This window comes from Cydia splendana, chromosome 2 (assembly GCF_910591565.1).
Source record: "Cydia splendana chromosome 2, ilCydSple1.2, whole genome shotgun sequence".
NCBI classification, from domain to species: Eukaryota; Metazoa; Arthropoda; class Insecta; order Lepidoptera; family Tortricidae; genus Cydia; species Cydia splendana.
In genome coordinates this window covers 22916504-22932863 of record NC_085961.1, presented here as the reverse complement: position 1 = coordinate 22932863, position 16360 = coordinate 22916504, and the positions used below count along the sequence as shown (strand labels likewise).

The window sequence follows — 16360 nt, the reverse complement described above, 5'->3', positions numbered from 1 at the left end:
ATGCTGCGCCCGCAGGTGATATTACACTGGGCGATATACATATACATAAGCACTGTGAACAATTCGAAACACTACAGTATGGAACTATGGACCGGGATGCTTTTTAGGTAATTTTGTTTGTTTATCTACACGCAATGTTGGAGTAGAATTAAGTACTTACCCCGCATCCGGTATTACAACTTACTTAATCGATTTCTTAAATTAATCCTTGACTTAATTCTAGAAACACAATAAAAATGGCAGTGTTTTATCTTACATTTTAGTACATATTATTTAGGGTAAGTGTAACCCAATATGAGCTTTTTTTATTAACAAGGGCTTACGAAGTAGCCGGAGAATAAAAAGTTATACAAATAACAATAAACGAACAGAACATTCTCCTAAAAAAACATTTTTTTAAGATTTCTTTGTGTCACATTTTAACATTTAAATATTGTATTAGTATTATATGGAATTGATTAATTATTAAAAAATGGCTTTATATTTTAAAGAGATAAATAAAATAATCGCACAATGTTACGACATTATTTGTAAATTTGTAACCCTTTGTCAAAACAAAATTGTACGATTTTTACTCATTATTAATAACTTAAACGTGACTCTTAATTGCGTATCCAATAAATTTGAAATTACCTCCAATATTTCACAGAGTTTGTATTTTATTGCCGTTATGATAACACAACTATATTTTTTTTTAAGTGAAGGGGTCTCCTATACAATACAAGAAACCTATTCTCTCTTGTTATTGTATACATAGGCACAAACCTCAAGCTCGGTGTGATAATAAAGAAAAATATACTAACAAAAAATATTAAAAAAAAACTGGTCGATCGTGAGTCGGACTTAAGGAAAAAATTAAATATAGTATAGTTCGTTTTTTTTAGCATTAGAAAGAACTTGCAAGAAGGTAAGCGATTTTGACAAGTCTTTTAATTGAAATACGCTTTTTAAAAATCAATAACTATTACTTATGAAAGCAGAAGAATATAAAAGATCGTATTAGATTCATAATTGTTACATATTTGCCGTAATTTATTTTTAAAATGTGTTTTTCAATTAAAAGACACATCAAGATTGTTTACCTTTTTTCTAATGCTAAAATAAACGAACTATAGGTATAGATGGTCACGCAAATCTTGTCAGTAGAAAAAGACGCGAAATTCAAATTTTCTATGAGACGATATCCCTTCGCGCCTATATTTTTCAAATTTGCCGCCTTTTTCTACTGACAAGATCTGCTTGACCAACTTTACCGACCCATTTGTAAAATAAGGTCCGGCTCCGACATGGGTCGCGCTTGGCCGCTTTTTTTAATTTTTCGACGCATTATTTGACTGTTATTTTAGTAATAATTATTTTAAAGTTAGGTGTCGACGAACCATACCAGACACATATATTTACTACTAATAATATTTCAAATATATTATCAGATTAATTTATAATATTTTTCAAACTCGAAGGGTAGGATGACCTCACCTCTACCTCTATTCTACGAATTTAGAATGTTTGTTTTTTCACCTAATATTAAGGTAGACAACCTTTTTAATGGACGTGGCACCAATAATGAAATGACAACCACAATTCTTGCAAAATAAGTATTTAACATCAGTTTTTAAACACTGGCACATCCATCTCATAACATCTACCTACTGAACAAGAGTCATAAAGTTGCTAAAGTATAATTTCGGACTTTTTAAAATAAATTATGGAAAAAACCTGGTTTTATTAATTGTGTTGAAAGTATATTTCATTAAGCACGTCGAAAATATAAAAGATGAATAAGGTACATTCAACCTTTAATGCTCAAAGCGGTAGATAGACATTGTACAGGCACAGTAGTGTAAAAATACTAACAATGCGATGGCAGCTCGGGAGCGCGCGATTCGGCGGATTACTCCCTCTTTAGACTATTTCCAGTTACCCTTTTAATTGTATGCTTCCAATAATGAATCACTCACTAGCTGGACAAGATCGTCGCGTTTTTATCGGCTGTCATCGTGGCCCTTAAAGCCGTAACAGACTACCGCACCGCACCGCGTGCGGTCAAATCTCTTTCTCGCTCTAACTTATAACTGCATCTTTAACGCACGTACGGATTTCACCTAACACACTATCGATACGTGCGCCGCACCGCACCAAGGTAGCGGTGCGGTGCGGTAGTCTGTTACGGGTTTATCATTCTAAGAAGTAAGTATACGATAAAAGCGCAGGCGTCTTATCCCTTTAATTAAAGTATACTTGTCTACAGAAAGATCTCATCAAGCAACTGCTTGTCAATGACTCGGTGCGGTTCGGGCCTGGCCTGCTTCCGCGACTTCCGCCGGTAGAGGCGCGCGTTGAGCGGGTAGAGCGCGGGCGAGAGCGCGCAGCGCACGTTGAACCACCAGTCGCAGGACGCCACGCCCTGCGAGAACACCGTGCCGTTGGGGCACAGGAACGACGCCTGCCGCCCGTCGATGTCGCAGTAGTGCCAGGCTGAAACCAGATAGTTTTTTCATTTTATAATTGTTCAAAAGAATACCTGCACGGATATGATGGTCGTTTTTGTCTACGTGACATCGTGATAAAACGGTATCCGTCACTTTCTATCCCGCGGTGTTAAAAAGTGACAGTTATTTTATCACGTGGATAAAGCCATCCATAATACGCCTGCTGGTGTGGACCTAACCAAGGTGTGATAAGAATAAAATATCAACTCGAGTAAGGTTTTGGCAGCTCAGTTGGTTATGGGTTATATGGGCGCTGGCAAGAAATACCTATCATAGAGTGTTGATTACCAAGTCGAGTCTCTGATAACATGATAAGATATCAGATAAGATTTGTAAAAAAGATTGATAAGATATCGTTTTTGTTTTACTTATCCGCCTGTTATACATAAACCCCCAAAAAAACTGTGTTAAATTTTGTCATTATCTAACAAACACAAATGTCAAAATGACCGATAAGGACAAACAATTAAACAATTATCAAGGCCTTGTTAGACTTGACAGGCGTTTATGAATTGCACCAAAAAGCTTAAGCTTTTGAATGATTTTTATGTGGAAGGCCGGTAAAAACTAAATGTAAATGGCGCTCTCAGCGATGACACACTTTTCGTATTGAAATTGACAATGTACTTAAAAGATAATCAAAATGCCAGTTTTCTTCCGAATAATTATTTTTAATCGCTTACCAAATTATAACTATATTCATTAATTATAACTATATTAATTAACTTAACATTAAATGATCATTAAAGTTAGTTACGGGTACCTTACTAATTTAATATTTTTCATTTCTCATGCTCTGAAAGTGGGTCGTTGTTTTTCTAAAAAGTGTGCAGAAAATGATACGTTTCTGCTCTAGAGCACTACTTTCTAAGTCAATACTTACGTGTTTTTTTTTCTTTTTGTTATACAATTACCATTCTGATAATTAACTCCCATCCATAAATAACGATATTTTTACCTAAATTGTAAATTAAAAGTACCTACCCTCAAGAAATACTACTGAAGTTTATACCTACTTAGCTGTGTTTTTTTAAATGCTCATGTATTTTACTTTCCTCGTATTCGAAAGGAAAAATAGGGTGTTTAACTCGGGTGAAAGGCACTATTTCAGTCTCGGACTAAACTACCTCGACAGTAATGAGTGCCTTTCATCCCTTGGTTAACAATCTACTATTAAAATAATGTTATTTTACCAATTGTGTACATATTTTAATATACTTTTCTCAAACATGCAATGAAATATTGATGTTATGTTCCTTATAATAGGCTGCGAAGTATGACGTTTCAGGTGCGGCTAGGACAAAAGGTCGTTAATGGAATTTCATACACATCTTGCAGGCCTAGGCCGGCAAAGTCCTCTTTTTTTAATTTTCATTTCACAGATATTTGTGACACAGCATCGTGGCATTCATCCATTAAAAAAAACTAGAGGCAGTATTTGCTTTATGGTTCGTAATGACACTCTGCCACTACGCCTATAAAAAAAAAAACAAAAAACAATGTTTGCTATAATTTGCAGTTTTATTTGTATAAAATCAACATGAACTTAATAAATAATACATTCTATAATTTTAAATTATAAATTTAACTACACAAATAAAAAGATTTAAAATATTTCATCTAAACGTTAGCGGTAAAAAGGTCTACTCAAACACGCGTAGTTATATTTTTTAAATTGTTATGGAGGTAAAGTTGAAAAATATTCATTCTGTTTTATTGGATTTATGGTGCGTCGTACTTTAATATGAGTTCCGACGAAATAATGAAATTAATATTAATTGTAATCGTAGGTGTTGGAATTGGCAGCGTAAGCAGAATTGATTTTAATAACTTGCTGCCTCTGCCGCCAAGTCAAAGACGAAGTATGTATATGGTTGCTTATGGCTTATGGCAATTTTATTATTTGAGAAACTAAGAAAAATGGCTTACAGTTTATCAGAAACAGTTTTGTGGCATATTTTAAATGAATGTAACTACAAATTCGTCAACACTGTGGAAATTATACTTATTTACTCCATGCATAAAGCAACGATGTATGTGAAACATGATATCAACATGAAAGACTATGTAAATTTATGTGACGAAAACGACAGTCAGACGGATACAAGGCGAAAAAATTAAAGATACATGAAAATATACGGGTAGTAAAAATACACGACTCGTGTAAAACATACGCGTGATAATGATATAGGTACGTGTTGGTTATATTTTGGGTGTAGTTTACTTTTAGTTTTTTCTATAAATAAAACTTGGGTTTCGTGGATTTTTTATTTTATTTATTTCATTGCATGTTTGAGAAAAGCACTATACATACCTCGGCGGGAAATGGGGTTGCCCGCGCTCAGACCTATTCGGCCTCGCTTCGCTCGGCCGTCTATATGTCTTCGGCCGGCAACCCCTTTCGTCCCGGCCTCTGTAGTAATGTACTATTACTTACCTACTTTCCCATGTGTAACTAAGAACATTATTACAGATAGGTTTAGCAACACCGGCTCACCTAAGGGTGGGCTTAGGTACGGCTTATCATTAATTTACCCTACTGTACCTACGTACTTTTAAGGGTCTACCCTAAGCACAATTTACACAATCATCAAACTCCTATCGTATTAGTACTAAAATCGTGCAACTTCCAACTCCTATAATTGTACACCAATAGGTATAGAAGTCTCATAACCATTTCAACTATCACGCTTTCGGTGCAGATATAACGCTAGCAAATGTATCGACTGATTTATCACCTTCTGCACCCATGTTTCATGATAGTCCGATAGGTAAGCCTCCGTATGTCAATGTTTATTATGCTATAAAATATAACGGCCATATTTATGGTCTACATCTAAACGAAAATAAATCAAAATTCGTGTTAGTTTTTTCCGGATCTCACGATATTGACCTACCAATTGACGCGGTCGCCATCCGGGTCGGTTTTTGTTATAATTAGCTGACCTCAGACTATGTGAACCATAAGGTCACTTGCCTTTATGTTTATGTTGCTCATCTCTGTACAAGGCTGTTAGAAACTCTATATGCAGTATTATACGGTTTTTGACAAACACAAATTAATTTTAAACCAAAACATGAGGAGGTCCCAACAAAACAATTTTACAAACATTTGGATAATGTCAATTATCTAATACTGTCCCCTATAACTTTTTATAATTATCCTTAATTAATGTACTAATAGATAATTACCTATGTGAAATAGAATTGGCTTTCAATTAACAGCTGATTATCGTGGGAGAATATTGTCGTTTTAGTGGCTTGAGCTTAGGACATTATTGTTGGTAGCATATATTATGTGCACTTGAGAACTTTTAAGAGGGTTTACATAATATTTTCCATAAGTACTTTATGAAGTTGAATGCACCCATTGTTTTATGATTTGATACGACGTGATATCTAGGTATAAAGAACTGTTCTAAGTAGGTATAAGCATCTTCCTCATTGGTCCGTCGTCCGTTGAATAAAGAACAAACGGTTCATTAAGCACATGGACCCATTTTTTAAGGAAAACTTGTTCTAGTAAAAAATATGTGTTTTTTTATTGGAAAAAGGTTAGCATTTGACCACAATCTCACCTAATGGTAAGTGCCGATGCAGTCCAGGTTGGAACATGCTAATGGGGCTATTCATAAATTACGTCATTTCAAATTAGGGGGGGGGGGTCTGGACATCGGATGACGGTAGCATGATGAAGTAGGAGGAAATGGGGTCATTTGAAGCATGATTTTTGGATGATTATAGGGGGGGGATTATATTATTATATGAAACCGATGACGTAATTTATGGACAGCCCCAATGCATCCATGCATTACGTAAAAGAGTCTATTCACTCTCGTCAAATTTTATATTTTCAAGATCGCCTATCGTTTATGACAGTCGGCGCCAACCCACTATTACCCACTATTCATCTTGATTAGCTAAAAGGTTGGACCAGAAACTAAATAGACTAGGGAAGGGCTGGTCGCAGGCGAAGATAGTGCTGTGCAACCAACTAGTATGTGCCTAGCTAGTGTGTGTCTGTCTGTGTGTGCAGCTAGTGTGAGTCTGTATTCGTGAGCATCTGGAAGTACCAGTAACGAGGCTTAATCGGTAGTTACCTTGGCAGCGCGTCTCCATGTCCGCGAAGAAGCCGGGGTACGGCTGGTCGTCGCAGTAGAAGTTGGTGTACGGCACCGCGCCCAGCACAGGGTAGTCCGTGCCGGGTTTACCTGAAAACCATGCGATTGCAAACTTTATTATGGGATAAATACAAACATAATATATGTATTTATACTTAAGTACATGGATACATGAAGCGTTAGGTAATATTGAAAGTTATTGTTTTTTGTCCTATAAATAAGTACATACCTACATAGTTTGTCTTTTTCGAACGTCTTTTACATTGCGCCCAACCTCAATATCATGGAAGATAAATAGTGGCTTCTTTAGTTGTTTTCTAGACCTCTGTAATCAGCCTAAATGTAGGTAGGTTCCCACAGATAATCACGAGTTCCTTTGAAATACTTCTAATATATAAAATACCTATAAGGAAAAAGGCCGAAAATCATAGTTGCTGATTTATTGTCTTATTATTTCACGAACTACTTACTTATTTTCTCGTAACTACTCAAAGTACCTACCTAATTTAACGTCACCTGGATTGATGTACCTATCTCTCAAGGACCTACAGGTAAGAAAATAAGGTTGTTAACTTGTTATTTTCCACAAAGTAAGTTCCAGATAGAGTCCCAATCATCATTTTTTGAATTTTTATCTAACATTTACACTGATTTTCCTAACGATCATTTCGTAGTGTTAGGTGATTGTACGAGTAAACGCAGAACTGGATAAAGTGGACTGGGAACGTTGTCTTCCAGAAGATAGCATAGAAAATGCTGTAGATACTTTTTATGATATTCTAAACCGAATTATAGATGATCTGATCCCCACTAAAATAATAAATTCTAGCCATAATAAATTTCCCGTATGGTACTCCCGACCATTAATAAAAATGATTAAGAATAAAATAAAGACTCATAAAAAATGGAAGATTTATGGACGAATCGCGGATTACATAGCATTTTCAAAATTATGGGCAAAGATTAAATCCATGGAAAATTCATGCTACAAATTATTCATCTCACGATCTGAAAACAACATTCGTTATAACTCAAAATCTTTTTGGTCATTTTTAAAGTCTAAGATGAGCGTAAACGGGATACCCAACACACTTTTCTTGGACAACAGTGTTGGTAATAGCAGCAAAGAAGTCGCTGATTTATTTAATACCTATTTTCAGTCAGTTTTCGTGAATAATGTTAACTTTCATTCACCTTGCCAATCTACTTCAATTGCATTAAATAACACTGTGTTTTCGAATTGCCTAATAAATAATGTTAATATCACTACCTCTCTAGTTGAAAGCTACCTTAAAGGATTGGTGACTTCTAAAGGCTGTGGACCAGATGGAATACATCCAATATTTTTAAAGAACTGTCGGGCGACGTTAGCTTTTCCCATATGCCTACTATTCAATCTTTCTTTAAGGACCGGGACATTGCCATGTTGTTGGAAGAGATCGATCGTAGTTCCAATCCATAAAAGTGGCAATAAACATGATATAAAAAACTATCGGAGTATCTCTAAGTTGTCGGTTATCCCTAAACTGTTCGAAAAAATTATCTACGACTCACTGTTTTTATTTACTCAGTTCGACCGAAATTGGTAAATCAGCAACATGGGTTTATCAATAGACGTTCCACTGAGTCCAATTTATGTCAGTTGATCGATTATAATAAATAATAATATAATAAAATAAAAATCGTTTATTTCGACCAACTTAGGATCATATTACATTTACATTTACTTATTATATTAAAATTAAGATTAAAATTAAATTAACTATTTTACATTAAAATTCAAATAAATTATAATAAATTAAATTCAATAATTAAAATTAAAATAAATTAAATCATTATATTCTAACTTATACTAAAACAACAAACAATAAGAGCCTTAGAGAGGCTTGGACACCAGTACGTGAATCATATGACAGTGATTCAGGTACTGGCAGTCAAACCTCTCTGCGAACGCCCTCAAGATGCCGCTGGAACTAGCCCGTACTCTGCGCACCAGGGATGTGCAGCGTTTCCTCATTGTGGTGTAAAAACAGTCCACCCTGGCCTCCGCGAACATCCCCGACGCACTACAAAAACGAGGTAGTCCCATCAGCACCCTGAAGGCGTTATTATATTGTATACGAAGAGCGTTGTACTGCTTTTGGGTATAGCACGCCCACAGATTAGCAGTGTAAAAGGTAGTACAGAAAGCTCTAAAAAGAGTCTTTTTCACCTCAGTGGAGCAACTAACAAATCTGCGGGCCACCATATTCGCTCTAACACACAACGCTCTTCGTTCCCTTTCAATGTCAGCATCATCTTTCAAGTCAGAGGTTACTACATGCCCAAGGTATTTGAATCGGTCCACCCTATTAAGTGGAGTTCCGTTTAACTTAATAGGAGGTACTGGTGGTAGTTTTTTACCTCTAACTTGAAAGACCATGCATTCACTTTTCTTGACATTATATGTCAAACCGTGACTGAGTGCATATTTCTCACATATATTTATGAGCTTCGCCAAACCACAAGGAGAGGCACTCAACAGCACCATATCGTCTGCATAGCTTATATTATTCAGACATGTATCGCCAATGTGGCATCCGATATTAGTGCTGCTGAGCTTCTCTAAAAGTGCATTGATATACAGGTTGAAAAGCTTGGGCGAGGTCACCCCTCCCTGCCTCACCCCGCACTCCAACCTGTATGGCTCCGAATAAGCGCTTGACCATCGTACTACATTCCTCTGGTTTAGGTACCAGTATTTAAACATTCTACGAAGCTCAACCGGCATTTTCGTGTTCTTTAACTTCCGCCAGAGGACGTCGTAGTTGACGAGGTCAAACGCCTTCGATAAGTCAAGGAAGCATGCATAAATACATGTGCCTCTCTCTGTGTAGTGCTTGACAGTTTCCTTAAGACACAATATGGCAGTTTCCGTAGAGAGTCCAGGCCTGAAACCGAATTGATTTTGATGTATATCAAGGTACTTGTCCAATTGTGTACTAAGCAGACTGTCCAGCACTTTAGCTACCACTGTCGCTAGCGAGATCGGTCTGTAGTATCTGGTCTGATTATGCGACGAATGCAATGGATAAGGGCTACCAGGTAGATGTTATTTATACCGACTACTCCAAATCATTCGATAAAATTTCTCATTCTTTGCTTATTCAAAAATTACAAACTTTTGGAATTCACGGTAATCTTTTGAGATGGCTTACTTCCTACCTGCGCGATAGAACGCAAGCAGTTGCTATAAAGGGGTATACTTCTAGCTTTGTTCCCGTATCTTCAGGCGTACCTCAGGGATCCCACTTGGGTCCATTATTATTCAATATTTACATTAATGACGTTGTTGATTGTTTCAAATTTTCTGATTTATTATTATATGCTGACGATACTAAGATATATAGTATTATAAAAAATAGAGATGATCGCATGAAACTTCAAGCTGATCTTGATAGACTGACTTTATATTGTTCTATGAATGAGCTGTACTTGAATGTCGAAAAGTGCTGTGCTGTGTTTACAAGAAAACGCAATAAGATACAGTATAATTATTTTTTAAACAACAAAATGTTAAGGGTTGTGTCAGAAGTGAGGGATCCGGGTTTAAATCTCGATAGTGAACTACAATTTATTTCACATATTGACAAAATTTCAGCGAAAGCATACAGAATGATGGGATTCATTTTCCGCCAAAGCAAGGATTTTACAAACCCTAAGACTCTGCAACTTCTATTTAACGCATTTGTTAGGTCAAACTTAGAATACGCAACTACAGTCTGGATTCCTCATTTCAATGTTCACATCCATACAATTGAAAAAATTCAAAACAAATTTATTAGGACAATGAAATATAAATTTAAATCTTTTAGCACTAACAATTTAGAGCAGGGACCGGAACCGGTTACCTTAACCGGGGTTTTTCATAGGGTTATTTTAGAAGTGGTTATAAAAACCCCTACCATAACGGTAACCGTCTGATAAGGTAACACTTTGATTCGGTAACCGTATCAGATCGAGTTAACCTCGGTTACCGGTAACCGAAATAAAAACCCAGTCGATTCAGTTACCTCATAATAAGGTTTTGAACCAGTTCAAACGATTGTAATCTTTACGCACACTTAAATTGAACTTATTATTGAATAACCGTGGTTGGCATGGGCGGTCTATTAAGTCTCCAGCACAAACATGTTTCTTTGTCGGTAACTTCGCTTATTGTCAATTCAAACAATATTGTACTTTGACTCCTTAAGCTAAAATTGAAAACATTATTGGGCGATTACAGTATTATTTTGGAGCGACAGCCGCAGCGCGGCCATTCCTTTGTTTATCTTTATACTTTTATACCTGTGTGTTCCTATTGTTTTTGCTCATTTCGGAGCAGTTCTAGTTTGGAATTTTTAGAAATGGGCTTCCTGCGAGTAAACACCATCCTATCCTAGCAATATCTGTTATTGTTTAGTTATATTTTTAATGCTACTTAGATATTATTTTTCTATTTTCGGGTTCAAACTTGGTATGTACCTACAGATTAAAGACTGATTTAAGGAAAAAATTTAACCTAACTAGTAATTTTACTGGTAGTTATAGTTTATCTTTAGATAGAGTGATTAAAAAAATGTCGTTGTGATAAAGATACATGCGTTAGCGGATTGTGGTAGATATTTAACCATTGTTGACAAATGACATAATACCTAATAATGAGCTTATTTTATAATAAGCAATTACTTTTAAACGTTTTCAGATGCGGTAAGTTGTGTCAGCTAAAAGTCGTAATTTACCTTGTTTTGCTTAATGCAGCGAGCAGAAAATATATATATTATCTATAGCAGTGATAACCTTATTTTAATACTTCAAATCTTTCATTAATACCAGAATTCATTATATTTATTAAGTATCTGTAACATTGGAAAGGTGAAATAATTTTGATTAAATTAAATAGATACATACTTAGTAAGCAGTGTTGGGCATTCAAGAATAAAATCATTATTTGAATAAGAATTTCTAAGAATAAAATCATGTTGATTTATTCCCGTCAAAATTATTCAAATAAACAATTTAATAAGAATAATCTCATTCTTAATCAAGTTAATGTAATCTTGATTTTATATTCTTAATAATATTCCTGGATTAAAATGTAGTCTGGGTGCCGTATAGATAGAAGTAAATAATAATAGTTGTCTAATTTATACCTAATTTTATTCAATAAAATCTTAAGAATTTAATTTACTGCCGCATAGTCTTTGTACTATGATTGATAACTAAATCATCAGGTACAATTCAGCTGATCTGCTCGGATGGTGGATAGCGAAACACTTCAATGGCTCACTGTGCCTAATTTAATGTAAAAAAATAAAATACCGGCCAAGTGAGAGTCGGACTCGCGCAGGAAGGGTTCTGTACCATTACGCAAAAAACAGCAAATAAATCATGTTTGTTGTATGGGAGCCCAACTTATATATTTATAATATTCTGTTTTTAGTATTTGTTGTAATAGGGGCAACAGCAATACATAATCTGTGAAAATGTCAACTGCCTAGCTATCACGCTTCATGAGATACAGCTTAGTGACAGGCAGACGGACAGCCGAGTCTTAGTAATAGGATCCCGTTTTTACCCTTTGGGTACGGAACCCTAAAAAATATGTTTTTAAAGGTATGATAAGGAATAGCTCGATATGGTGTATTCCTATTTCTCTCCGCCGGGCACAGATGGGAATAGGCACTTCATTTAAATCATTCCCATATGTCCCCACCTCATGTATCGCGGCGGTCACGTTGGGCAGGAACAAATGGGGAAAGTATTCATGATTTTTTGTTTTCGAATTATGTTTAGTATGGGGCTGTCCATAAATTACGTCATCGATTTTTGACGATTTTTGACCCCCCCCCCCCCCCCTATAATCATCCAAAAATCATGCTTCAAATGACCCCATTTCCTCCTACTTCATGCTACCGTCATCCGATGTCCAGACCCCCCCCCCCTAATTTGAAATGACGTAATTTATGAATAGCCCCTATGTAGTTTCAGTGTCCGCGTTACTACCGAGACTCATTGTGTTTTTAAAAGTTCAGCTGATATTGATGATATTTAAAATTTTTGTACTCATTATTAGACGGAAATGAATAGGTATTAATATCGTTTGACACACTGCCTACCGCACGTGTTTAGCAAATGCTGACAAAAAATTCACCACGCCACGACTTAATCTTATTGTTATTGCCAATGAGTAATAAATGACGGTCTCAAGTGGAAACACAGCAAATAATACAATACAATTCATGCTGCGATCTGCGACATTCAGCAAATCTAGTGATAAGCGTAGGACTATTTTCTTACCTGATGTAATTTGCTATCTCATTCACTTTCCGTAGGTGTGAAAGAGATAGCATACGTAAAGACCTCAAGGCTGATAAGAATAATAAACAAAATACGACATACTTAATTGGCAAAGGAATATACATTGAACCATCATAATTATAATTTCGCAGTTTACTTTATATGTAGTTTCATTATCAAATTATCATCGCCGTTTCGAAGGCTCCAAAAAAATGTACATATCTATCACAATATAATCTATTACGCTAAAAAAAATTCAAATCAATCCGACCGTTGAAAAGAGGGGTGAAATTCATTTTACTAATTTTATACATTGTACTACAAAAGTTAAATTAATTGAGTATAACATTCTAATTTAAAAAGACGTTATTTAGAATAATCCTACATTAGGAATAAATATTCCGTTTTTTATTTTTCATTTAAATAAAAGTGACATGATTTATTAACTTTCATTTTATTCTAAAATAACGAGTGCAAGAACTATTCTAATTCAAATCTATTGGATTAAGAATAAAATTCCTGTGTTTATTCTTCTTCGTATTCAAGTAAATTTTAGCCCAACTTAGTATGCTTTCTACATTCCAACAAAACTTTCTTCTACAATTCACGGGATTTTTTTTAAACCCGAAAGAGTAAAAGGAAATAGGTAGTAGTAGGTAGTAATGTAAGTAGTATTTTTTTAGACTCCGCTGTCCGTCTGTCTGTCACCAGGCTGTATCTCATGAACCGTGATAGCTAGGCAGTTGAAATTTTCATAGATTATGTATTTCTGTTGCTGCTGTTACAACAAATACTAAAAACAGAATATAATAAATAAATTAAATAAAAAAAATATATTTAAAAAAATAAAAAATAAAATAAATAAAATAAATAAAATAAACAAAAGAAACAAAAGAAACAAAATAAGCAAAATAAACAAAATAAACAAAATAAACAAAATAAACAAAATAAACAAAATAAACAAAATAAACAAAATAAACAAAATAAACAAAATAAACAAAATAAACAAAATAAACAAAATAAACAAAATAAACAAAATAAACAAAATAAACAAAATAAACAAAATAAACAAAATAAACAAAATAAACAAAATAAACAAAATAAACAAAATAAACAAAATAAACAAAATAAACAAAATAAACAAAATAAACAAAATAAACAAAATAAACAAAATAAACAAAATAAACAAAATAAACAAAATAAACAAAATAAACAAAATAAACAAAATAAACAAAATAAACAAAATAAACAAAATAAACAAAATAAACAAAATAAACAAAATAAACAAAATAAACAAAATAAACAAAATAAACAAAATAAACAAAATAAACAAAATAAACAAAATAAACAAAATAAACAAAATAAACAAAATAAACAAAATAAACAAAATAAACAAAATAAACAAAATAAACAAAATAAACAAAATAAACAAAATAAACAAAATAAACAAAATAAACAAAATAAACAAAATAAACAAAATAAACAAAATAAACAAAATAAACAAAATAAACAAAATAAATAATGTAAATAACATTAATAAAATGAATATTATTAATCAAATAAACTACATTAATAAAATGAATATTATTGATAAAATAAATAACATTAATAAAATAAATAATATTAATAAAATAAATCAATTATAGTAAATAAATAAAAAAGTAAAAAAAAAACTAAATTAAGAAAATTAACAAAGTTAACAATTAATAAATGAACTTTTTTTTTTTGTATTTTACTGACGGCACATCACTAAATACGGATGTAGCAAACCTATAAGCAACCGATAATAAAGGTTACCATAACTGAATAAAAACCTGTTAAAAACCCCTAACAAAAACCCTATCGCGATGGGGTTTTGAGATTAACTCGGTTAAAGGTTAGGGTTACCGTTTCAATAAGCTTACCATTACAATCAGGTAACAGCATGATAGGGTTACCGAATGATACGGTAACCGAATCGATTGGGTTACCGAATGGATAGGATTAAGCGTAAAGAGGGGTTTTCCGGTCCTTGATTTAGAGTCTCTTCAAACACGTAGAGAAATTCGAGATCAAATTTTTTTGTTCAAAATCTTACATGGCCCTATTGATTCACCTAATCTTTTATCTAAAATTTCGATTCGCTGTCCTAATCGGCGAACTCGCTCCACAAACCTTTTTGCAATTGACTTTGGGCCACTACATATTAATGTTAAATTAGGTTTAAGTTTAAATTGTATTAATGTTAGATTCTGAGCAACATAACTGTTACTATTCATTAGTGGAAACCGTGTGGCTTGTTAATGTGTTATTTGCCTGTTTGTTTCCCAAAGGTTTAAATTAATAAATAAATATATCCAATGTAATCTTTTTGATTTGATAGGCATATGAAAGTGTGAATTGTTTATTTTAATAATATATTGCCACAATACTGCCTCACTTACCTACTCATTACTCATTCTGACATAATCACAAGGCTACAATCTTTAATATTTCGAAAACATGTAAAAGAAAGTATTTTCTAGTTTACTTACAAGAATTTCTACAATATACAAGTAGTTAGTACACATAGGTATAAGTAATTGTCCTTGTTAGTATGACTATCTTGTACTTGACTATCTTCCCACCGCGATTGTAAATGGAACGGGTCACAGTTAACCTTTGCAAAGCTTAGTTACCTAATTTCCCGGTCTCGAAGCCCATTCATTAAATCGTTAAGTCAAAATGGATCGTCTGCCATCAGCACGATCTTAGGCACAATAGCTCTACCTGTTTATTTAAAGATAACGAAAGTTCGCTTGCATTGCAATAGGCGCTTTCCCTCACTCGCACCGCGGCTACCACCGATTGTCGATCGTTATAAAGCCATCAAAATCAGTCTGGTGGTTAAGGTGCAGTGGATTCAAAGTTTTTGAAAAGTCGTTGTGCTTTTTTAGATCATAATGGTTGAAAAATAATATTAATAGCAATCTTGAAGCCTTTCTCTAGTAATTAACTTCATCGATTCGAAACCTGATTAGCAACTTTCGCTCGATAGAAAAAATCATTAACATAGGTCTAAAAACGCATCATTAAATTTTTTAAACTATTTTTGCACGAAAGCTATGAACGTTAATATTGCTTCTAAAAATGCGTAATTTCATTTTTAATTGAACTCGTTTTTACTTTTTAGGGTTCCGTACCTCAAAAGGAAAAAACGGAACCCTTATAGGATCACTCGTGCGTCTGTCTGTCTGTCCGTCTGTCACAGCCTATTTTCTTGGAAACTACTGGACCAATTAAGTTGAAATTTGGTACACATATGAAAATTAGTGACCCAAAGATGGACATGTTTTTTCATAATTTTTAAAATACATCGGTTCGAAGTTATTTAAGAAAATAGCCAGAAAATGACCATTCCCCCCCCCCCCCCTCCCCCCGCCCCTTTATATCCGAAACTACTGGGTCTAA

At 34.0% G+C, this 16360-nt stretch overlaps 1 protein-coding gene across 1 annotated transcript in view; it reads right to left on the bottom strand.

Moving 5' to 3' along the window:
- Positions 1–1199: 1199 nt before the first annotated feature.
- Positions 1200–16360, bottom strand: part of LOC134806027 (uncharacterized) — a 41826-nt gene continuing 26665 nt past the window's right edge. The window contains exons 3-4 of the mRNA XM_063779234.1: positions 6590–6700; positions 1200–2475 (exon numbers count right to left, since the gene is read on the bottom strand). Coding sequence (XP_063635304.1) covers positions 2243–2475; positions 6590–6700 — 344 coding nt within the window. The 3' untranslated portion in view covers positions 1200–2242. The remainder of the gene's footprint in view (positions 2476–6589; positions 6701–16360) is intronic.